A 23,453-nucleotide genomic window follows, 5' to 3' on the forward strand; every position below is an offset into this window, starting at 1 on the left:
TAGATTTTGAAATTGTCTGTGATTGAGTGCATTTGAGCAAATAAAATTCACAATGTACAAGACAGGTTTCATGACATGATCAAATATGAGATTCTTAGATACCAGTTGCTCCTGATGAATAATACAGTGAAATGTCCAGAATTCAGGAAAACTCTTGTCAGACTTACAAAACCCTACTAATCCATTCACAGATCCCCACATGGACGGAGCCCCATCCGTTGCAATGGCAGTGAGCTTCTGTAAAGGCAAGTTGTTTTTCGCAATGACCAACACCAACGCCTCCTTTAGATCTCGTCCACGAGTTCTGTCCTTTAGTGACACAATATCGAGGAGTTCTTCCCTTACGACTCAGTCGTCCGATGTAGTGCAGACAAATACTGATAATTGAGGTTTATCCTGTACATCCAAAACGATGCTCAAATACTCACTCTGCTGAAGTTGCAAGTGCAGTTGCAATTCAGTGTCACTATTCAGGTCAGAGATTCCGCGTTCCACTGTGTGGCGTGAAAGCTGCAGGCCAGAAATTTTCTTCTGTAGATTCTCCATCTCTGGTAGCAGGACTGAAATCACATCAATGGGGCATGTTTTTAGAAACTCGCCTTCAGCATAGAGCTATGTGCCAGGCCATATAATAGGAGGTTAACGTTAGTCTGCGATCGGTTGGCAAATCTGGTGTAGAACTGGGCTTCTACATCTTTTTGTTTTTTCAAAGTTTTCAGTTTTAAAGTGTGGAGTTCAGAACCTTGTAGGAATTCTTGACCCATATGTGCATGGGTCGAAGCGAAATGATGCTGCAAGTTTGAAGATTTGAACTCAGAGATACTTGTCTGACAAAGAAGACACATAGCCTTACCGTGACGTTCAACGAAAAAGTACTTATTCTCCCACTCCTGTTGGAAGCCTCGATTTTCATCTGTGTATTTTCTTTTCCAGTTGCACTCACCTTCCATTGGTAGATGGTGTAAGAAAAAGTTTGATAAAAATTTCCATAGCAGCTAGTCATCGTATGCCTGTGCAAAGATTCAAGGAGACACAGGCGCTGACTTTCCAATGTGCTGGGGGGTGCTCAACCACCAGTTCTACCCCAGGCCCTGCCCCCACTCCACCCCTTCCCCCAAGTCCCCACCCCCACCCCACCTCTTCCCGCCCCACCTCCACACCGCCTTTTCCCGCCCCATTCCGCCCCCGAGCATGCCACATCCTCGCTCCTCCCCTCTCCCCCCAGTGCCTCCTGCACACCGCAAAACAGCTGATTGCGGCAGGCGGGAGGCACAGGGAGGGGGCAGGGCTGCTGGTGGCCAGGAGGCGCTGGGGGATGGGGGGTGCTGATAGGGTTGCCAGTGGCTGCTGAGCACCCGCTATTTTTTTCCCCAGAACACCTATGGAGCCGGCACCTACGCAAGGAGATACATATTAACTTCTGAAGAGCCGCATGCAGCTCTGGAGCTGCCGGTTGTCCACCCCTGCTCTAGAGTTATGCCTTTTCTTCTGTGCTAGGGACAACAGAGACCATTTTAGTCTCACCCTTCGCACTAACCAGTAGAATCTGGGACTTTGCTTCTGTTTTCAACAAGGATTGTTGCAAGTTAACTAAGTTAACTCCACAAGAAAGCTTCTGGGATCTATCTCCTGGCCTTCATATCATTATGCAGGCAGCATAGAGTTTCATGACACTTGCCCATTCAGCTTTATAGTAAGATTAAAGATTAAGATAGTAAAACGTGATTAAGACAGTAAGATTGTCATTCCAAATTGAATCTGCAAATCAATGAGCGTGCTGGATATCTGAGCCTTGTTCACAATAACCCTTTTAAAAAAGAACACTTTGGTCAGCTATAAATCCACTTATTAAAAATGTATTTTAATGGTTAAGATGGCCTCTGATGAGCTGAAACACAGAAAAGGCCAATTTCATTTCTTCCTGTAGCACAATTGATTTTAATGGAGTTCCAGAAAGGATGATTTTGCCCCAATACTTCTGTGCACTCAGCCAACCAGAATGCCAAAGGCCAATAGTAAAATAATGAAGGTCTGCCATTCTTCTGCATAAACATCCATCAGATAAAATGGTTTTTTGTATGTGTGTATCTATGTGTGTGCATTTTTATTAGGCCGCAGGACATAACAGGCAGGATACTTCTGGGGGAAGAAGAGGTACCAAGAATGTGTTATGAGGCAGTAGGTCAACTGCAGGTGACTTCAGCTACCTGAGAAGTGTAATAATGGCCCAGCAATGAAATAGTTAGACTGCTTTATTGCTATTAGAAAGAAAAAAACATACATTCACTGGGTGTGCTTGACACAGAGATGACCTCACTGGCAGACAGCTGCCCTGACAGAGCTGCCGAAGGAAATGCAACCAGAGCATTATCCCTATCATGCAGGAAGCTTCAGGAGGTAGACACAGTCCCTCCCGGAGTTCATTGTGGCTTCACAGCCCCACCAGTGAGCTCCTACACCTATCTGGTGCAATCTAACCCCCTCACATCGTCCCTGGTAGAAAAGATCTTTTCATAAGTGAAGGAGATTCCCATCTGTGGCACATGTGTTGAGGTAAAATACAATGTGAGTTTATCAGCCAGAGCATAAGGCTCTCTAAAGAAGCTCGCTGATGCTACCATGTTGTGATTTCTTTTATCTGCCGCTGGTGTTAATGCTGCAGACAGAAAATATTAAAACAAAACAGAAAGGAAGGAACCGTACCCCACTGTTAAAGAGAGGTTAGGCGTTCCTATGGAATGCTCTGATGGAACCATTCCTGGAAACCTGCCTATGTATATGCCAGTCTGTAGAGAGGCAGTGTGGTCTCATGGACTGAGCCTGATGCCGGAGAGCAGGGACCACCAAAATCTATTCCCAGCTCTGATGCTAACTTTGTGCTGGATTCTCACAGTCCTAACTCAGCTGTGCAGGGCAGTAAGGCAGAGAAAGGCCCCCACTTTAGTCCCTTTCTGAGCCCGCCCCAGATTGTGACTCCCGCCGTGGGGCAGATAGTAGAGGGCACTTACCCTGTTACTCCCCTCTGTGAGCAGGTGCAGAGAGGCATGGGGAGTAGGATGAGACTTCACTTCTGCCCCATTTGCTGGCCAGATCAACAGACCAGTCACATGGGGGTAGTGACCTACTATATAAAAAGAGATGAAGTAATTTACTCCTCCCCCAGAGCAAAGGGTGACCAGGGGAGAATTATGACTCTCAAAGCCACAGCTCACGCATTGGTTTGCTCCTGGAGGGGTGCAGCTGTGAGCTGCCCTGCCTGTACAGAAGGCAAATGGCTAAGTTGCAATCCAACCCTTACTTATGGCCTTGGCCGAATTGCTTCACATAAAACTTCACTCAATTTAGCAACAAAATCCATATTTAATCACCGGGGAGGAGATTCAGCCCCTCAGCCATGTTGTTACTACTAGGGATAGACCCACAAGGGTGAATCCACCCCATAAAAGCCATGGGCCTACCCTGGTATTCAGATCCAGGTAGGGCTTCAGATTCTGTGAACACCCCCAACGCTGAGGGGTGTTTGGATCCAGTGATTTCTTATATTCCAGCTCTAATTAGGACCCTTCTTCCCACCCTTTATGGTTGGAACAACAGCTCAGTTAGTATATTTCAAGTTCCCTCTCCTTCCTCCTTCATAAACTCCTTGAAGCCGGTCTGTTTGGTGACGGATCACTGCTGTACCGCACATATGCATCCCTGTTGTTCTGCTTCATCTCTCATCTTCTAATGGTAATCTCCCTCAGCAGTGATCCTGTCCCTGGTCTGACAAACCTGATCTATTCTGCCTAGAGATGGGCCTGACCTAAAACTCCAGAGCCAAGCATTTCCTAATTTTGCTGTGCTCAAAATTTGGATGCAAATCAGAATTTTTCAGCTTCTGGCCCTCTGATTATAAAGCACCTTGTATATTTGCAGCACCAAATAAACAGTAATAACGATGTAAGCAGTGTCAGGATGAGCTCCACCCTGACATCTGGTGGTGAGGTGTGGCAAGTTGTGGAAAAGAACTTCAGGGGCCGATCTCATTTGCATAGGCACCCCCACCCCGCCTAGAATGAGGCCATAGCTGCCCAAATGGTCACTTTGGCTGCTGTGGGATCCCCAGTGTCTCTGTTATTGGGGCAGGAAGAATAAATTGTTATTACCCTGATTATGGGAACTGTGCTTGGAACTGTACTTGGCCTTTTGTTATGATGGAGGGACTCACCATCAACTAAGTAGCACTCGCTAGGCAAGGGTCATGGGTTCCAAAACTCTGTGAATTGAGAGAGGTTGGGGATAAGTATTAATACTTGGTGGCATAGGCCCCTGGATGAGGGCCTTACATGCTAATTGCACTTCCTCCTCTCTCCACTGTGGAATATCAGAGCTAATTTTGATTCCATTAGGAGTCTAGTTACAGGCTGCTGAGCTCACTTTGGGCTAACGGTGCACCAGCACTGAGGCTTCCCTACTACAAGCTGAATTCACCTAAGAGCTGAAATCACTGAGCATTGTGTTAAGTAGTGGGGGAGCCTGAAGATATACTGTGGAGCAGTTTGTGGGACAGTTGGAGTGCCTTGTGGACAGGCTGGTGGAGCAGTTCATAGGATGGCGGGAGCTGCTTGTGGGACGCGGAGCAGAGCAGAGCGAAGCAGTTTGTGGGGTGGCTGGCGGAGCAGAGCGAAGGCCTATGGAGCTGTGGGGCGGTCAGCTTCAGATCATGTAAGGTGCTCCTTACCTCTCTTCCCCCACCATCTCCACCCAGGTTGGGAGGTAAAGCTCTGCAGATAAACTTTCGAACTCTGGGGCTGCCCTGACCAGGGACAGAGACTTTTGGGTCATTGGACTTTTGGGACTTTGGGTGATTTCAGGTTGCTGGACTCAAAAACCAAAGGGAAAGGGCATGCCCCAATTTGCTTGGGGTGGGTTTTTTGCTCATGGGTTTTGTTACGAATCCTGTTGGTGGTGTTTCCCCAACATAATGCCACACTGTTTCTCTCTGTTATTAAAAGGCTTTTTGCTACACTCAGACTATGTGCTTGCGAGAGGGGAAGTATTGCCTCTTGGAGGCGCCCAGTGGGGGTGGTATATATTTGTCCCAGGTCACTGGGTGGGGGCTCAAGCCGGTTTGCATTGTGTGATTGGAATGAATCCCCTAGATATTGAACCCGGCCCTTGTTGCTGCCAACTCTGTCGGGCAGAAGGGTTACAACAATATAATGACTGTCTCAAGGTAAAAATCAATCCTTGCCCCACGGGGAAAAAAGCATGTCCAAGGCTAAAGGCAGCATCAGGCATGTGTTAGCGAGGGTTATTTTTCACTGAGATGGACTGATAACGCTTAATTATTTCATTGTACTGAGGAGATTTGTATAAGAGGGATAGTGTTGTGTGTTGTGTTTATGGTAAACCCACCGCCAACCCCCTCGCTCCGCAAGGAATGGGAAAAACAATGGGAAAATTACATAGAATTTATATACAAGCAGTATGGCATCTCTTATGTTCTTAACTGATAACTATCTATTATATTGTGTGTGCCTTATTATGCCTTATAAATACATATTATATAATAATTCAATTTAAATTTTCTTTCATACAGTGCTTTGCTGCTAAGCCGTGTTTTGGGAACCTAATTCAGTTAAAATTCTGTAATAGATCTTTTACACCCGGGGCCAGTCCTGCAATCTTAATTTACTCTTCACTCAGGTCAGTCTCATGAAGGGGATTGAAGAATGAGTTTTACAGACAGCAAGATTTCCCTGAAATTCATTAGAAGCCTGATCCACAGCCCATTGAAGTGAATGGGCATCTTTCCATCAATTGTAATAAGTTCTGGATCAGGCCCTAAATGTGGTTTGTTGGTTTCTAATACAACTGCTTGTAGGGGAAAAACAGATAATTGTTCCTCCTGGGTATTCACTTGACTCACTTCCACCATCAAAAGGGAGCTGGCATGTAATTAGCCCTTCGGTTTAGCCTGGTCACTTCCTGGAATGTAATGTTTTGTGTAAGCAAATGTTTCTACAACAGCATCAGAACCCAACAATTCATCAGAGATCTACGATTTTTGCTCCCCGTAGCAGAAAGTGCCACACTATTAGGCTACCCATAAACCTCCACTCACCCACATCGCCCCTCATCTTACAGCTTGTCTCTTCTCGCTCCATATTTCTACCCATCCCTTCATTTTATTAATGAATTATTATTGCTGAACATTTTACATCGTGTGTTGGCATTTTTCTTCCTTGATAGCACTCCAGTTCTCAACCCTAGCCTGAAACGTGCATGTGAATATTTATGAGCACTTAGCTATTGTCTTTCCAAAATGTATAATTATGCCGCAGTTCCTTGCCATTTCATTAATTATATAACAATAAGATTAAGCATTCACAAGACTATCTAGAAGCAGTTCAAATAGGGTGTAAATAACTGTGCTAAATTGCACAAATATTTTATCAGCCTGCTCCCAGCTTCCTTGCCCACACAGGGCTGGATTCAGTTCAACACTCTATCCATGACAGCAACGGCAAGTCTGATTAGTCTGTAAAAGATCTTTTCCCCCCGTTCCTTTTCTGAATGTATATGTATTTCATTTTCACTCTCTGAGTGTGGTCACTTTAATGTTTTTATTAATTTCATTAGTGCTTTGAGAGGTTGTTAGAAGGTTATTTCATGTGATCCACTCCCGGCTTGAATGTGTCAAACACCAAGACAACCACCCCTATAAAGACCGGATGCTCAGTCACTGTCAATTACCGTTGATTTACACACACCAGTTTATACAAGCTGAGCATCTGGCCCTGTATCTATATTGTGTGCTGTTTTGCACATGGCTTTTGTAATTTCCAAAAATATTGGGTGACATTCTGGCTCTATTGAAGTCACTGGCAAAACTCCACTGGTAATTATTTCAATGGGGCCAGGATTTCACCCACAGTCTCTTTTATTACTTAAAGCCTGATCTGCCTCCATGTCATAGATGCCCATACAGTCTCTGGGAAAAAATCCATTTTCTCAAGGCTTGCTCTGCCACAAAGTTTCTGTGAATGTTTCATTAAAATCAGATATGATAGATAGCTATCAAAGAAAAATGTTTAATATTGGTCATCTGAGACCAATGGAATACGGAATATACAAAAAGCCACCTGTGTGACATGAGTGGAGGATTAGTCAGTGAAGAATGTGCTAGAACAAGAGTCACATAGAGGTATGGAAACCAAACACACATTTTGAGTGCCCCAGGGATGGTATATAATTTTTCGGGGAAAGTTTAAGGGGTGAGTGGTTTTCATCCTGAAATCCAACAACATTTAGTGCTTTGACCTGAGTTTCACTCTTAGTTTTATAGTTCATGAAAACCTGAAACTCTAAGCAAAACTCATAGGGTGAAATCCTGACCCCAGTGAAGTCAATGGGAGTTTTGCCATGGACTTAAATGGGGCCAGGATTTCACCCATTAAGTCAGTGGCAAATCTCCCATTGACTTCACTGGAGCCAGGATTTCACCCTATGAGTACCAGTTCCAGCAAATGCTGTAACTCAGCACTGAATATTGAAAATACTGTGGTTGTCCTTAAAATCTTTACAAATTCGCCTTTGTAACCAGGTGGTATGACTACAGTATTCCCTACAAGGTAGCTTGTGAGATGTTAAGGGATACCTCACCAAGAACACCTCTGTGACCTAAGTAGTGCCTAAATCCCAGGGTAATTGGTGCACTAATGGAAGTGAAGAACATGCATTCATTTCAGAAAGGGTGGGAAACTTCCTTGAGTACCTCTCATTGTGATACTCTTCCCTATCAGTCAGCCCTGCATCAGTGTTTCCTATGTTTATTGTGGTAGGTGGAGCGCTGTGCTGTCCAGCGGATGTGACGTGACACTGTTGGGAGAACTGGGCTAAACTCATCCCTGGTATAACTGTATCAAAGTCTGTGGAGTTCTACCAGATATAAGTTTTTCCATTGTCTTTTGAAATGAGCTGTAAAACCAGGGCCCTGGCTGTTTAATACCATGGTACCTCTTGCAAGAGTAAGGTATTAATTAAACCTGTTAGCCTCAACAAATTCCAATTAAGTAATTTTATTTTGTCTTCCTAAATGCCCCCTATGGGTTTAGATGAATTCAGTTTTCTTCTCTGCATGTCCTAGACTCTGTATAGCATTGCTGTTTACTGTTAGATGGTCCTCATTCCTCCCCAGAAGTGGCTGCCTTTTTCCAGTGGTGCTTAAGTGATTTACATTTCAAACCCTTCAGGAGGAGAACTCTTTTATATACATGTAGAAGTGTAAAATGGTGGACAGCATTTTTCACTGGGATGAAGTTACATTCTGAGGATTTTTTTCTGTAATTACTGGAAAACCTTTGTGCCCTAAAAATTGGTCAGTCCCTTGATGAAAAATCAACCCCAACGGGTGGGATTTGAAAAGCATCTATGGGACTTGTGATCCTAGCTCCCAGTAGCTTTTCTCTTCCTATTGCTTTCTGGAGATATGTTTTATTTTCCAGTTTATAAAATGTGCCCCATCTATATGCTCTTTCGAGTGCACGTGGACACCCCACAAGTAGGACCTTAAGTAGGACCTTAAACCTAGTAGGACCTTTAAGCACACCATAGTTAGCAGCATGCTGCCTGTTTTGAGCGAAGCCCTCCTGGCTGGCCTGAAAGTGTGTTTTTTAAAATTGCAATTTCTAAAAAGGAAATGGAAATTGGTTTTGAGATTGGTGTTTGGTCTTGATCCAACCTGAAAACTGAGGTCAGGTTAGAATATAGGATTTTTTTTCTAATTGGTGTTCTCAAAAACCCAGCATCAATCTCCAAAGCCCCAAGATGGGTCAGTTTAAACCAGCTAAGAGGCTGCAAGAGTATCACATGAGAGGTGCTCAAGGTTTCAGGCTCCTTCAGGGTCCTAAAGGTCATGTGACATTGTTTAAATGAGGTTAATTCCCTCCCTCCCGTTTTCTTTCGGTTTGTTTTTCGCTTTATGGCTAATGTGTATTTCTCACAGACAATGTCAAACCCATGCCTTTCCCCAATGGAGCTATAGCTGACAGCCCCTCCCAAAATGAACTATAAGCGGTCCAGAAGTTCTTTGCAAACACGCTGGCCATTTAGGACTCAACCTCCAATGCAGCAGCTAATCATATTCAGCAAAGTACTGAAGCATATGCTTCAAGCTAATCACGCGCTTTGGCACTTTGCTGAACAGGGATGGAGTTAAGCACTTGCTTAAATTTTTCTCAGTCCCTGGAAAAATCATGGAGCAGGTCCTCAAGGAATCAATTCTGAAGCACTTAGAGGAGAGGAAAGTGATCAGGAACAGTCAGCATGGATTCACCAAGGGCAAGTCATGCCTGACTAATCTAATTGCCTTCTATGACGAGATAACTGGTTCTGTGGATGAAGGGAAAGCAGTGAACGTGTTGTTCCTTGACTTTAGCAAAGCTTTTGACACGGTCTCCCACAGTATTCTTGCCAGCAAGTTAAAGAAGTATGGGCTGGATGAATGGACTATGAGGTGGGTAGAAAGCTGGCTAGATTGTCGGGCTCAACGGGTAGTGATCAATGGCTCCATGTCTAGTTGGCAGCCGGTATCAAGTGGAGTGCCCCAAGGGTCGGTCCTGGGGCCGGTTTTGTTCAATATCTTCATAAATGATCTGGAGGATGGTGTGGATTGCACCCTCAGCAAGTTTGCAGATGACACTAAACTGGGAGGAGAGGTAGATACGCTGGAGGATAGGGATAGGATACAGAGGGACCTAGACAAATTGGAGGATTGGGCCAAAAGAAATCTGATGAGGTTCAACAAGGACAAGTGCAGAGTCCTGCACTTAGGACGGAAGAATCCCATGCACCGCTACAGACTAGGGACCGAATGGCTAGGCAGCAGTTCTGCAGAGAAGGACCTAGGGGTTACAGTGGACGAGAAGCTGGATATGAGTCAACAGTGTGCCCTTGTTGCCAAGAAGGCCAATGGCATTTTGGGATGTATAAGTAGGGGCATTGCCAGCAGATCGAGGGATGTGATCGTTCCCCTCTATTCGACACTGGTGAGGCCTCATCTGGAGTACTGTGTCCAGTTTTGGGCCCCACACTACAAGAAGGATGTGGAAAAATTGGAAAGAGTCCAGCGGAGGGCAACAAAAATGATTAGGGGACTGGAACACGTGAGTTATGAGGAGAGGCTGAGGGAACTGGGGATGTTTAGTCTACGGAAGAGAAGAATGAGAGGGGATTTGATAGCTGCTTTCAACTACCTGAAAGGGGGTTCCAAAGAGGATGGCTCTAGACTGTTCTCAGTGGTAGCAGATGACAGAACAAGGAGTAATGGTCTCAAGTTGCAGTGGGGGAGATTTAGGTTGGATATTAGGAAAAACTTTTTCACTAGGAGGGTGGTGAAACACTGGAATGCGTTACCTAGGGAGGTGGTGGAATCTCCTTCCTTGGAAGTTTTTAAGGTCAGGCTTGACAAAGCCGTGGCTGGGATGATTTAATTGGGGATCGGTCCTGCTTTGAGCAGGGGGTTGGACTAGGTGACCTCCTGAGGTCCCTTCCAACCCTGATATTCTATGATTCTTTGATTCTATGAAATGCTTTGCTGAACCAGGCCTCAAACTGGTAGCACAGTGTATTATGAAGATTTGCTAAAATTGTGTCCTCATGGCAATGAGACAATAATTAATTGTCAGAACACATGTGAATTAGGTAAGTAACATTATCCCCCTTTTACTGATAGAAAATTGAGAAACTGCAATTAAGTGGCTTCTCTACACCAATACTGCCATTCGGGAGCAGAGCTGGGATTAGACCTCGGAATTTCCTCGCTCCCAGTCCGTTGCTCCTGACATTAAGACAACACTGCCTCCGGAGCTGTATTTCTCTGAAAGAAGGTAACATAGCTACTCTACACTAAAGTATCACTTCTCAAATACTTAGCAAGCACTGTGCCAACTGATTTGAAATATGGCAGTTTTAGTGCTTTTCCACAAGGGATTCTTTTCATGTTGTTGAATTAACAACCTCCTTGTTGATCTCTGAAGATCAATTTCCCTTTAAGTGTGAAGATCAAGTATTTTTTCCATCTAGTCAGACCTTCCTTAAAGCTTAGAATATGTGCTTTCAAAAAAACCTTGCTGCTGAATATACTGTAATGAAAAACAGCAAGAGTTCTATACAAAAAGCAATATATTCTGCTCCAGTGCTTAAAGTTTCTGCAACAGCAGCAAATTGGAAAGAAGATTAGAAAGTGATAAAAGAAAAATAACAATATGATGATGTCTTTTTATTGTTTGCCACAATTAAACTAATACTGTAAACCAGAAACCAAGGCAATCAGGAGCCCTTAGATATCACTTGCCAAATTGTTATCAATGATTGTGGTATGCTTATATTTTAAACATGGGAAAATATCAGCTTTTCCAGTAACACCAGCAATCTGTTATCAAAGACTGCAAAGTATCCTGGCTCGGTGATATGGCTGACCTGGCAGCTAACGAACAACTGGCATTCCACACAAGGGGAATGCCCAAAAAGTTCAAAGCAATTTGGGCTGATTTTTTAGAGGGCTATTAATGCAGACTGCAAAAATAGGTATGTCCTTTCTCATCCCCCCACCCCACCCCACTTTATCCTAACCCTCTTTACTTCGTGTATTATGATGATCTGGTATTTTTTGTCTTAGAAAAAAAGTATAAAAATTATAACTATAAAAAACTGCAAAGTATTACACTGCATGAGTGTTGGATTAATGTTTCTAAAGTTGAATTAAATTGAATTAAAGCAGCTAGCTTGGTGAACTCCCAACAGAAAACGTCTTGTATTTCTGTTAGACAGCATTAGTCAACCTGAAATCTTCTGGTTTATGTTTATTCTTTTGTCTTATCAGACTCCTACTTTACAACTCCCTGAGTAAATGCCATCTCAGTCTGTTTGTAAAATACTTAATGCTTTCCATACCATATCCCTTCACTCTAGTCTTCTCCTCCCAGAAGTTTCAAGTTCCCAGGCTTGTAATTCACTCTGCACGCCATGACGTCCTAATGAACGAAGAGAAACAATGTGCCTCATTCAATTTCCTGATATTTTGTTTTTTAAAGAATAGGTGAGCACAGCATTACAGATACTCCTGTTCTGGTTTCCATCATTTTTATAGATCTGAAACTGCCTGAAAGGTTTTAATCTAGCCCTGTGCTATTTCCCTTGACTAAAGTCTCCATCAGTGGAGAGAGTCTCTCACTGGGAGTTTGAACTTTCCTTTAATCCAATCCATTTAGAAAATGACTCTCAATTTATTGAATAAAGTGGAGAAAATTGATATCTTTTCATTAGGCTGACAAAGTCTTTTTCACTGCTGGCATCTGAAATGTGTTCTCTATTTAAATGTTATTTATATCAATCTTCTCTAGTGGGAACTAGATTAAAATAGAATGCCTTACACTTACTCTACAACTTTTCCATTATTGCAAACATTGCCAGAAAGGGTTTGCAACCTAACTCTCTGCCTGGTGATTCCTGGAGTAACTTCATACCTGCAATCAGGAGGAGGTTTATAGTAATATTTCTCTTTCTTGTGTGAAAACAAAATATGTATATTTATCAAAGCCAAAAGGATGTGGATTGCTCCTGCAGTTTTACTGGAAATAATGCCTTGGTATATAGTTTTGTCCTCTCAAAACAGTTATAAAGAGTGGCCAAAATACTTAGCAATACTTTGCATTTCTGTTAGGCTCTTTTTTTCATGCCTTGCAAACATTAATTATATCTCATAATATGCTGTGACTTAAATATTGTTATAGACATTTCATAAGCTGGGGAACAGGGAGGTCAAAGGGAAATTACATCTGCAAAATTTGTGTCTGTAATTTTACATCCACCATTCATTAGCAGGAATAAATCTGAGTACTTGTGCCCATGACTTCTTGATATGTGCATGGCAACCGGCTACTCAATAACACAAGCTGGCCCCCAGTTTAATGCCAGACCTGGCGCTGTAAGAAACTTTTGTAATAAAATATTGAAACAAGAGAAGACTCACACAGCTTGGGTTTTGTTACAAAGCGGAAACACCAGTCATTTTCAACAAAAGGATTGTGAATCTTTTGCTAAATATGCCCCGAGTCTGGTTGGATTTAGGCTTTTGGCTGGAAATGATGAGAAACTTGATATGTTCACATGGTTTTGCCATCTAATTGGGCAAATTTTGGTGTTTTCAACAGTTTTACGGTGACTTGGGCATTTTTATTTGATCCTGAAATTCAAAGTGGAAATATTATTTCTATTCCAGTAGCGGCTAGCATCCCCAGTCAAGATCAAGACCCCATTGTTCTAGGTGCCGTACAAATGCAGAACAAAAAAACCCAGTCCCGGCATGCAAAGCAAAACAGAAAGGTTCGCATGAACCCTGGCAGACTGCAACCCACTGAGTTCAGAGCAAGTACAGGCAGATCCTTGCAGCCATTTTAGTCTTTCAGGTAAACCAAATGTGTTTAAATGTAACAGAGCTATGTAAACAGAGATAAGATTACTTTCAATAATTGTCATGCTCCTTGAATCTTTGCATTGTATCCTAGCTCAACACAGTCCTTCATACACTATAGAAGGATACTGCTGATGCTCTGATCACTTGGCTGTGTCTTGTTTGTCCTCTATTAAGTAGATTATTATATTTTAAACTTTCCATTAAAAAATTAGCTTTCTTGAAAACAACAACAATTTTTGACTTAGGCTCACAAGAGACAGGAAAGATATAACAGCCAAACCTCTTTTTTCCATGGACCTGATTTCTCTCCACACCATCAATAACTGAGGGCTGCTGGCACCGTAAAATCAGTCTTGCATTGAGCCCAGATGTTTTTCATGCATTCCCCAGATGTTGACAACACAAGGAACACCATATTGGAGGGTTTGTTGTGAGCTTCTAAGTCAGCGTGATCTGAACATCCAAGCTCCATGATGTTATTCTGTCTGGTGACTGAGTAAGGTTAAAACATGATTTTGTCACTGGAATCCTAAAATGAACAGTTAATACATCAGAAAAGCTGTGGTTCTCCAGCACCATGAGGCCTGGATGGTAGACCTTCCTAGGGAACAAGCAGCTTCCTCTTACCAGTTTTCTCTCTCACACACAAGCACTTTAACAGCCTATGCTGTGTGAAACTAAATTCTGTTCCCTGGGTCATTTGTTCTGAAGAATGTACCAAACCCCAGTCAAGGTAACTAATAAAACTCCACGGTTCGCTGGAAAACTTTTACCTGCCTCTTTGAACTGAGATGCAGGACTATAACTTGGAAATTAAGTCAAATGTAAACGAGTGGCAATCCTCCCCAGAATACGTGGTGATAAAAAACGGGACTTTCACTGGAACTGAAAGGTGGCAAATTGAAAACCTGACCAAAAGGAATACTTTTCCATACAGTGCATAGTCAGATTGTAGAACTCTCTTCCACAAGATTTCTCTGCAGGCTGCGAACAAGGAACTAGCAAGAGTCGAAGAGGCGATAGATATTTATTTGGATAACAAAACTATCCAGAGTCATAATTAGGCTTGACAGAATTCAATTTTTATATAATTTTGACAGACAATATTGATGTTTATTTTTAAGCAATTTTTAATTTTTTATTCATTAAATTTTCACAGTTGTAGAAAATTATGTAGACATAGCCTTTGCCTATGTATATATTTTGATTATTAAGGATGGAAATGTTTTTGTCAGTTTGCGTGTACACAGTGAAATCAACGTTTACTGATACACTCTAATCCTTCAAAGCCTAGCTGCAATATTTATCGCTAAAAGAAGAGTTCTGGAAAGGATATAAAACCTCATGCTTCAGGCCTTAAGAATCTCTAACTATTAGGGGTTAGGACAAGACTTTCACATGAGGCAGATTATCCCTCATGCACCTGCTGCAGGGTTTCCTGCACCTTCCTCTGAAGTTGGCCACTGTCAGAGACCGGATACTGGCCTAGAGGGATGATGGGTCTAATCCAGTCTGGCAGTTCCTATGTTCCTATCTAACAATGATATGTCTATTGTTGGATCATTTCCCAAATGCCTGTTAAGTTTTAGTGAACTTGAAAGATTCCTTGAATAAGGGTATAATTTGTAAGTTGAACATGATTATGCTAGTTTTGGTCTTTTCATAGATGCATGAACTCACCATCAGGGTCTCTTGGAATCTCCCCGCCATGGTTCTCATTGCATGGTTCTCATTCTAATTTGCAGAAACCTTGCATGGTACCTGCGAGAGGGCACTGTGCCTTCTCAGGCTTGTGAAATTTTCCAACCTCCGTGGAAAACCAGCTCCATAAATAATGTCAGCCAAGACAACAGCCCATTTTATCAAACCTTTTAGGTTTCCCTTTCCTGCGTTAAAATGACCCAGAAGGGGAACTTTGTCCCTTGCTGTGACATGGCCGCAAGGCTGGCAGCACTAGCAGGAGCCAGAAATCAACAGAAAATGTAGGACCATTTCCCATGGATCTCAGCATGTCTCTGCTGCCTTGCAGCATGAGTCTTCTCCCTGCCTTTCTACCTTGCATGGTCGCTATGCCAGCTCATACCTTCTCTTTACATCTTAAACAAGCAATGTAGGGCTGAGCTATGACTGCTCAGGTTAGCAGCCACTCACAAGGTTTTTGCGTTGTAACTTACACTGAGAAAGGACCGGGATGGGTTCAGTTGTTAGTCCCGAGCCTTTTCCACTTTACTCTAGCCACGTACACTGCCCATGTGGAGCAGCACAACTCATGTAATGCAGAAGAGGCTTGGAGGCAGTGGGATGGTACTTTCTATTCCCCTTCATGGGCCCTACCCACTTTCCAATCTCAGAGCCTCTCCACCATACTTCAGAGGGGAATTGCGGCCTAAAATCAGGCCGAGCACCATATTTTAAACCAGATGGACCTTCCCAAACTGAACACACCCCCTTTGGGGGTTTTTTAATTTAGAAAATGCCCAACCAGACTTTGGAAAACTCTGCTCAAGTGGAATGTTTGAAACCCAATTTTTTTTTAACGTCTCTTGATGGTAACTTTTCCAGTGTTTCAGATTTACAAAAAGTTTTCGACCGTCACTGTAAGGTACGCTGGGCCTGATGTCAGGCAAGTTCCCTTCTTTTCTGGGTCTTCTGCCTAAAGATTTCCACTCCCCTATGGAGCAGTAGATCCATGAGAGTTCGGCTTCTCCCCAATCCTTGGAACAAGTTTCTGCGACAGCCTTGTAACTCATGGTTTCAGGGTACAGCTGTGGGTAACGTTTGCCACAGGAAGTGGCTCTGAAATGCCAAAGATCACTTCAGACCCCGCCCTTCATTGCTGACAGGCTTCCAAGATATTGTCCATTAGCACACTGAATAAAGAAGCAAAACTAGGAAAAATGGCCACCTGGTTTTCAGATCTCTCGTTCAGGCTTGCTTGCCACATCGCTAAATACTTCATAAGGAAGACTACGGAGCTTGGTGCTTTACAAAATTGATCAGAGCTCAATGGGAATCCATGAGCAGTTATATTAACTCTTGAGCCAACTGTTCGGACAACTTACAGTACACATTACACCACAGAAAGATGCTGCAAGGCTCATCATTAGGAAATATCTTTCGTATTTGGATGGGGAGGTGATTCTACAGAGGGTAGCTCTACTTTGGCAACATTTTGTACTTGTGTTGCAGTTTCTGAGACTCCTTTGTGACATTTTAGGCAAATAGATGTAGCAAGGTTTCAGAGTAGCAGCCGTGTTAATCTGTATCTGTAAAAAGAAAAGGAGGACTTGTGGAACCTTAGAGACTAACAAATTTATTAGAGCATAAGCTTTTGTGAGCTACAGCTCACTTCATTGGGTGCGTACAGTGGACAATATAGTGGGGAGATTTTATATACACAAAGACCATGAAACAATGGGATGTAGCAAGTGAGTCATTCCTGGAACGCTGTTGTGCGTTAGTCCGATGGATGAGGTCAGCATATGAAAGCCTCAGCTGGTTTCCAGTGGTAACACCATTGCTAAACAGTCCATTAGAAAGGTACAAGTACCTCCTCTGGGCTGATATGCTTCTGTTTGCAATTGCATTCTGTGACCATCACAAGTGAACATTTATGCTAAAATGTGCACACTGCAACCTTGATACAAGTGGGTCTTTGTCTGGCTAGCTGAAAGAAATGTGGCATTGACTCCTTAAGGGCTCCCTTGCAACAAGGGAGAGAAGAGGGAAAGCTTACAGGGATAGACAGGCAGGGCAGATGCAGGTGGGCCCAGATCAAGGTCATTGCATTGCCCTCCCTGCTGACTGGAAGAGTGGGAGGGGTATTGATACTGCGTGCAGCCACATGGAGGACCTCTTTACCAGGATCAGATCCTGGCAGGGACATGGGGGAGGCAGCCAGGCATTTTGCTGGTGTCCAGTGCAGGTACTCGGCATAGGCCGATATGATAAGCTGGACTGGGAAAGGATGTGAAGGAAACCATCCCTTATGGAACATGATTATGGGGGTTGAGGCTTGTATGTCTCATCAGCGGAGAGCCGACCTCCCTCCTTTTCCTGGATCTCTTTAAGGTAGCTGAGGAATAGGGCTTGGGGCTCCTACATCTGGATCAGCAGGGAGCTGATCTCTTCCTCCCCGCACTGTGCAATCAGTTGCTGGGTACTCCCAGACATAATAAGTGAATAAAGTTGCAGCCTAACTAAACAACATTCATGGTCTTCTGCCTTTCTTCCATGTCAGATGAAGGCATCTGGGTCTCTGTGCGAGACAGGAGTTGGAGAGAATAACACAGGAATAGGTCATGGATAGCTGTAATCTTTTTAAAGATAGAGGCCTGGTTTACAGTGGGGGGGTGGAAATCAATCTAAGTTATGCAACTGCAGCTACATGAATAACATAGCTGAAGTCGACGTACTTAGATCTACTTACCGTGGTGTCTTCACTGCGGTAAGTCGACTGCTGATGCTCCCCCCGTCGACTCCTCCTCCGCTTCTGGCTCCAGTGGAGTACGAGAGTTGATGGGAAAGCGCTCGGAGGTCGAGTTATCGCGTCTTCACTAGTCGCAAAAAATTGACCCCTGCTGGATCGATTGCTCCGGAGATAAGTGTAGACATGCCCAGAGTGTGCATTCCAGAGATAGCAAGAGAAGAGGAGGGGGAAGGAGGAGGATAGGTTAGGAATGGTGGCAGGGAAAGGGTGGAGATGGGTGGGGGAGGTAGAGAGGGTGGGGATGGAGCCGGGGTCAGGGTTGGGGCAAATGTCCCCAGAGGTGGGGAGGAGGATGTAGGCATGGCACCTAGCTGTGTGCTGGCCAGGGGAGATCAGGGTGGAGAGGGGAAGAGGAGCAGGCAGAACTGGTGGGAACTGTAGAGTGGCGTGAGTAACCAGGAAGGAGAGATGGTGCCAATGGGAAGAAGGAGGTGGAGGACAGATGCTACAATGCAGGAGAGGGGTGTAGTGAGAGCCATTGGTGAGTGGCAGATGAACAAAAAAAAACCCTTTCCCCCAGGAAAGGTCTGACGGTCTGCTCCTGGCCCTGGCACTAGGTCTGAACCAACTGGGATGTGCCCCCTGTTACAGGCAGAGCTCTCCAATCAGATTCCCAGTTGGTGGTAAGGGGGCAGGAACAGCTGTGATGTGTCAGCGTCTGTGGCTCTTGGCCCCAGGGTTTCATCGGGAGAGAATCCAGAGCCTCCAGCGGTTGTTGGTGACACTAACCTCTACCTTTCCGAGGGCAGTCTGCCCAGGAGGCATTTTTAAGAAAAATCACGCAGGAAGAGTCAGACAAATTCATATGTTGATCATTTCATGGCATTACCATGGGCAGTATTAACCAGCACTATTGTTTTGCAGGGGTCATGAGCAGCTTTGTATAGAAATCAGCTTATCCGTGGGGAAAGTCACATAATTTTTCTTGGATTCATTAAATCTGTTTCAGTCATTTCAAAATCATTTTTATTCCTCAGGCAGCCTCTTTGCCTTGGAGATCCTGATATTCTTTTTCAAGTGTATTTGTGCGGATGCACACGCATGTGCGCACACACACACACACACACATATACTTGCTGTTGGTTAGTCTGCAGCAAAGTAAGTAGGATCAGAAAGGCCTGGGAGCATTAACAAGGACAGGGAATTAGGTGTGTGGCTGTCAGGGGAATGCAAAGTTACGGAAGGCTGACCCTGCTGGCAGTAGTTCATTTGTCATGCACTTGACTGGGAAACCAGTGACAAAATACTAAATTGGAATGGTGCTAGGAAAAGGCAATTTCCCCCCCTGGAGCTAAGATCAGAGTGTTTTTTTTCATTCCTGGTGATTTAGAACTGGAGCAGCAATGTCAGTAGGGTAGGTGGACCCGGAGGATCCACACATCAGGTCTGCTAGAGCAATGTGACTTGCACATTTAAGTATACAATGAGTATACAGCGATGAGTGAATTTCAGAAGAATTGGGTAAGATAGTCCCACCCCTCAAAAAGCGGGGGGGGGGAAGGGGAGGGGGAAAGAATGCAAATCAAAATTCATTCAAACCTTTTGAAGTCTCTCTCTCTCTCATGTCCACTGTTTTAAATGTGTTCCAGCTGTCTCCACCCCTCCAGCCCAACCAGATATTTCTCCCATGCTGTTGGCACCATCCTAACCTTCTTTTGGCCCCTAAATCACTTTCCCCTTCCACTAACATATCCCTTAAGCCTCCGGCATCTTTTCCCTTACTTGTACCGTCACTCAAATTCTCCAGCTCCCTCCTCATCTCCTGCTGTGGGTGGGTCTCAGGTCTGTCATCTCCCTGACGTTCTAGTCAAATCTGGCGCGCTCTTGATTTTTCTCTGGGTCAGAAGTGCATGGCATTAACCCTCTCCCCACAGCCGCCCCACTCTTCCAGCCTCGGAATCTTCTATAAAATAAGACGATCCAGCTAGTCCAATATACAGGCAAAACGTATTGAGATGGCAGATGAATGGCCGCCTCACAGCACCCCTTGGTGTCCGTAGGGCAACACTGCACACAGCCTGCCACTTCAGTTTCCCTTCTTGGATCCCCAAATAAACTCCACTCAGGGTTCTTCCAGTCCAATCACAACAGCCCTCCTTAAGGTCTGATTTATTAACTTAAAGTGCAAAAGTCTTCTCTACAGCTGGGTACAGCCCAAACGCCCCAGGTCTGGTCAGTCCTTCCTGCCTTAGCAGGTTACGCCCAGTCCTTCCTAGTTGGAGCAATTCCCCTGGTCTTAGGTTAGGATCTTCCCTGTGGGAGCCTCTCTCTCACACTCTCTGCAGTCTCCCTATAGCCCCCTAGGCTTCGTCCTTACTGCAGCTCCCTTCTGTTCTCTATTGTAAATTGCCTGATCCCGCCTCCCCCATTCTGTAGACAGGATTGGCTTGGCCCCAAGCTCTCAGGATTGGCTTGGCCCCAAGCTCAGTGATCTTCAGAGGTACATCAACAAAGGAGACTGTGGTAGGGGCCAGCTAGAGGGGAAGGGATAGTTATCTAAACACGTCTGTGTCTGATAAGGGTTTACATTTGGTTCTCTTTGAGATTCGGGTTGAGGTTTTGGCCTGTGATTTTTTTTTTAAGTGGTTTGCCCACTTAAAGATACAGAGATGTAGCTTTGCAGTACTCCGTTAAAGAAAGCAGACTTGCATTCAGATATTTCAAAACAGGACTCCGTATTTTGCAGCCCCCAATTATATGACACAGCTAAATAAGAAAGGGATCAATGTGTGAAATACAAGACTGCAAGGTGTACTTTGATCCATATGCTCTGAGTGTTCCCCAAGGTATGAACATGGGACACAAGATAGCCTTACACTTTAAACATAGGCTATACGCTGATACGGGCCTAAATATTGAAGCTGATATCATAGGAGATACCAATGGGTTAAATACCCTTACATCACCTGAGAAGGTTTGATAGTTAAGCATCAGGGGAAACAAACCAAAGATAGAGCAACTCGTGCAACAACTAGCTGGAAATTGCAAAGTCAGCTAAATGTTCTCAAAATCCCCAGACAAAAATGCCATTAAGATACAATTAAGGTTATAGACAGAGACCAATTCCCAGGCAAAAAAAAAAAACAAAACTTCATTAAGATTAGTTATAGTCAAACTATATGATTAGAACACTGTAGTTATTAAAATGATAAATGTTTGGAAATTCAAAGTTAAGGTTCAAGTTACTAAAATAAATATTTGAATGTCAGGAAATTCGTAGTTCTGTTTCCACAAACATACTCTGACCCCATAATGCTGCCCACTATCCACTTGCCTTCTATTGTGATGTTCTGAATCATTTCAGAGTGTTACAGAGCCATGGGGTGTTTCATTCACTACACATTTGGTGGGTAGAGGAGCCAATGAAATGGTTACATTTATACAGCATTATTTCTGGACTGCGGGGGAAGGGATAAGACACAAGATGCGAGTGTTTCTTGCTGTCAAGACATGGGAGCTGAACAAGGGTCTGTACTGAGTCTGTGGGTCGCCTGGGACATACGACAGAAAGATGGGATACATGGATCTGAGACAATTGTGATAGTTCTGGTTCTCTATATCTTTGCAGTACAATCTGGTCAATGCTGGGAAATATTGATGGTAGCATAAATTGGCTGGATATGAAGGATTATAGGTAAATACACCAACTAGATTATATTTATTGAGATGGCGTAAAAGTTACTGTACGTTTATCCACTGCAGTTGCATTTTCTACTTAATGAACTACATTTTTATAGAAATGCTGATAACTGCTAAACACTAGATCCAGTCAGAAAACTTTCATCGAAACAGATTTTCAATGGAAAATTCTGTTTATGCCAAAAAGTTTTGAAAAATGTGTGGATTTTCATGAAACTTTTGTGGGGGGCAGGGGGGAGAAAAGGAATGAAACATTTTTGTTAAGGTTGAAGTGTCCCTTTCTGACATTTTCAAAATGTCCCCTTCTGGTATTTTTAGTTTTTAAATTTTGTTTCCCAGGGAATTTAGAAATGATTGGTTTAGTTCCGTTGCAGAAGGAGAAAATCCAGTTCCTGCCCAGCTTTACTAAATACATTGAAAATACAAGGAGCACATACTGGCCTAGGAGAGCTGCATATCTGAAATAATAAGTGGAGTGCTAAATGTCTTCTATGAAGGGCAATTTCTTTTCACATCACCCTATTGGTCGCAGTCCTGGAAAGTATAGTAACAATAGAACAGGACAGATATAGAATGAGGCTATGCCAAACAATACCTTATCACGAAAAGTGTCTCATGTTAGAATGACATGCAATATAAGTAACTACTTGATGAGATCCTTGCAACAATATTTAATTTTCAGGGCTTTTAATGGGAAATGGAGGTTTGAGTTGTTGTTTCATTCAATCAAACTTTTCATTATGATTTATCAAGATGAAGTTGTAAATGTTATCTTTTTCTTTTTAGCTTCTATAGTGATTGGGAAATGGTGGTGTGAAATGGAGCCCTGCCTAGAGGGAGAAGAATGCAAGACATTACCTGATAATTCTGGATGGATGTGTGCAACTGGCAATAAAATCAAGACCACCAGAGTAAGTCATGTTTCCACTTGTACCTACTGAAAGGGAATCACTTGCCCTTGTTCACCCATACACTTTTACAGTCACCAGGACTGCATCTTGCTTTTGTATGGAAGGTTGGTTGGCTGCTTTGTCAGTTGCCAGCGCTCTGACCCTCTCCCTACATCAGACACAGGTTTTCAGATTCAGAGATCTCAGCTGAGCCCAGGTTTTCAAACTGGCATCTTAGCACTATGTACCTTTCTGAAAGTCATTGCCTCCAAGGAATAAAATAGCCTATCGGCAGGCTCATTTTTGGTGGTTAAAGATACAATTATGAAAGCCATGGGTTGATAGGTATGAGATTTTGCTGGCTAGTACGTCTTAGTAATAGCTAATTTCTGAGTCCATGGCTTTTATTTCATCTACAGGAGACTTAGTTAAAATGAAAGCTCATTCTGCCCCCCCTCCTCCAGTGCGCAGTGCAGAAAGGCGCAAACACGTGGGAAAAGACATGGTGGTGTTTGTGCAGCTGGGCAACAGTAGATTTCCCTCCGCCATACAGTCATCTCCCAGTCACCCCGTGAGGAAACGAGCCCTGGTTGGATGAGGAAACAGGAGAACATCTACACTGAATGTCACATTCCCCCTCCTAACATTAACTAATCCCCATTGTTTTACATGCTGCAGCCTCACAGAACTCAGTCCAGCAGCACCGGGGGAGACAACCTTGTTGTGCAGGAGCTGTTGAAAGGCATTAGGGCTTGTCAAAAAGATTTGTCCTACAAGTTTGTTAATTATTGTAAAAAGAAAAGGAGTACTTGTGGCACCTTAGGGACTAACAAATTTATTTGCGCATAAGCTTTCGTGAGCTACAGCTCACTTCATCGGATGCATTCAGTGGAAAATACAGTGGGGAGATTTATATACATAGAGAACATGAAACAATGGGTGTTACCATACACACGAGAAGATCAGGGTTGGATGA

At 43.6% G+C, this 23,453-nt stretch overlaps 1 protein-coding gene across 2 annotated transcripts in view; it reads left to right on the forward strand.

The window, feature by feature from the left end:
• TAFA1 (TAFA chemokine like family member 1) overlaps window positions 1-23,453 on the forward strand; it is a 351,097-nt gene that overhangs the window by 319,005 nt on the left and 8,639 nt on the right. For both annotated transcript variants that reach the window (XM_074957447.1, XM_074957446.1), the window contains exon 4: window positions 22,374-22,498. In XM_074957447.1, the coding sequence (XP_074813548.1) occupies window positions 22,374-22,498 (125 nt within the window). The remainder of the gene's footprint in view (window positions 1-22,373; window positions 22,499-23,453) is intronic.

The sequence above is a fragment of the Natator depressus genome, chromosome 7 (genome assembly GCF_965152275.1).
Source record: "Natator depressus isolate rNatDep1 chromosome 7, rNatDep2.hap1, whole genome shotgun sequence".
Lineage (NCBI taxonomy): Eukaryota > Metazoa > Chordata > Testudines > Cheloniidae > Natator > Natator depressus.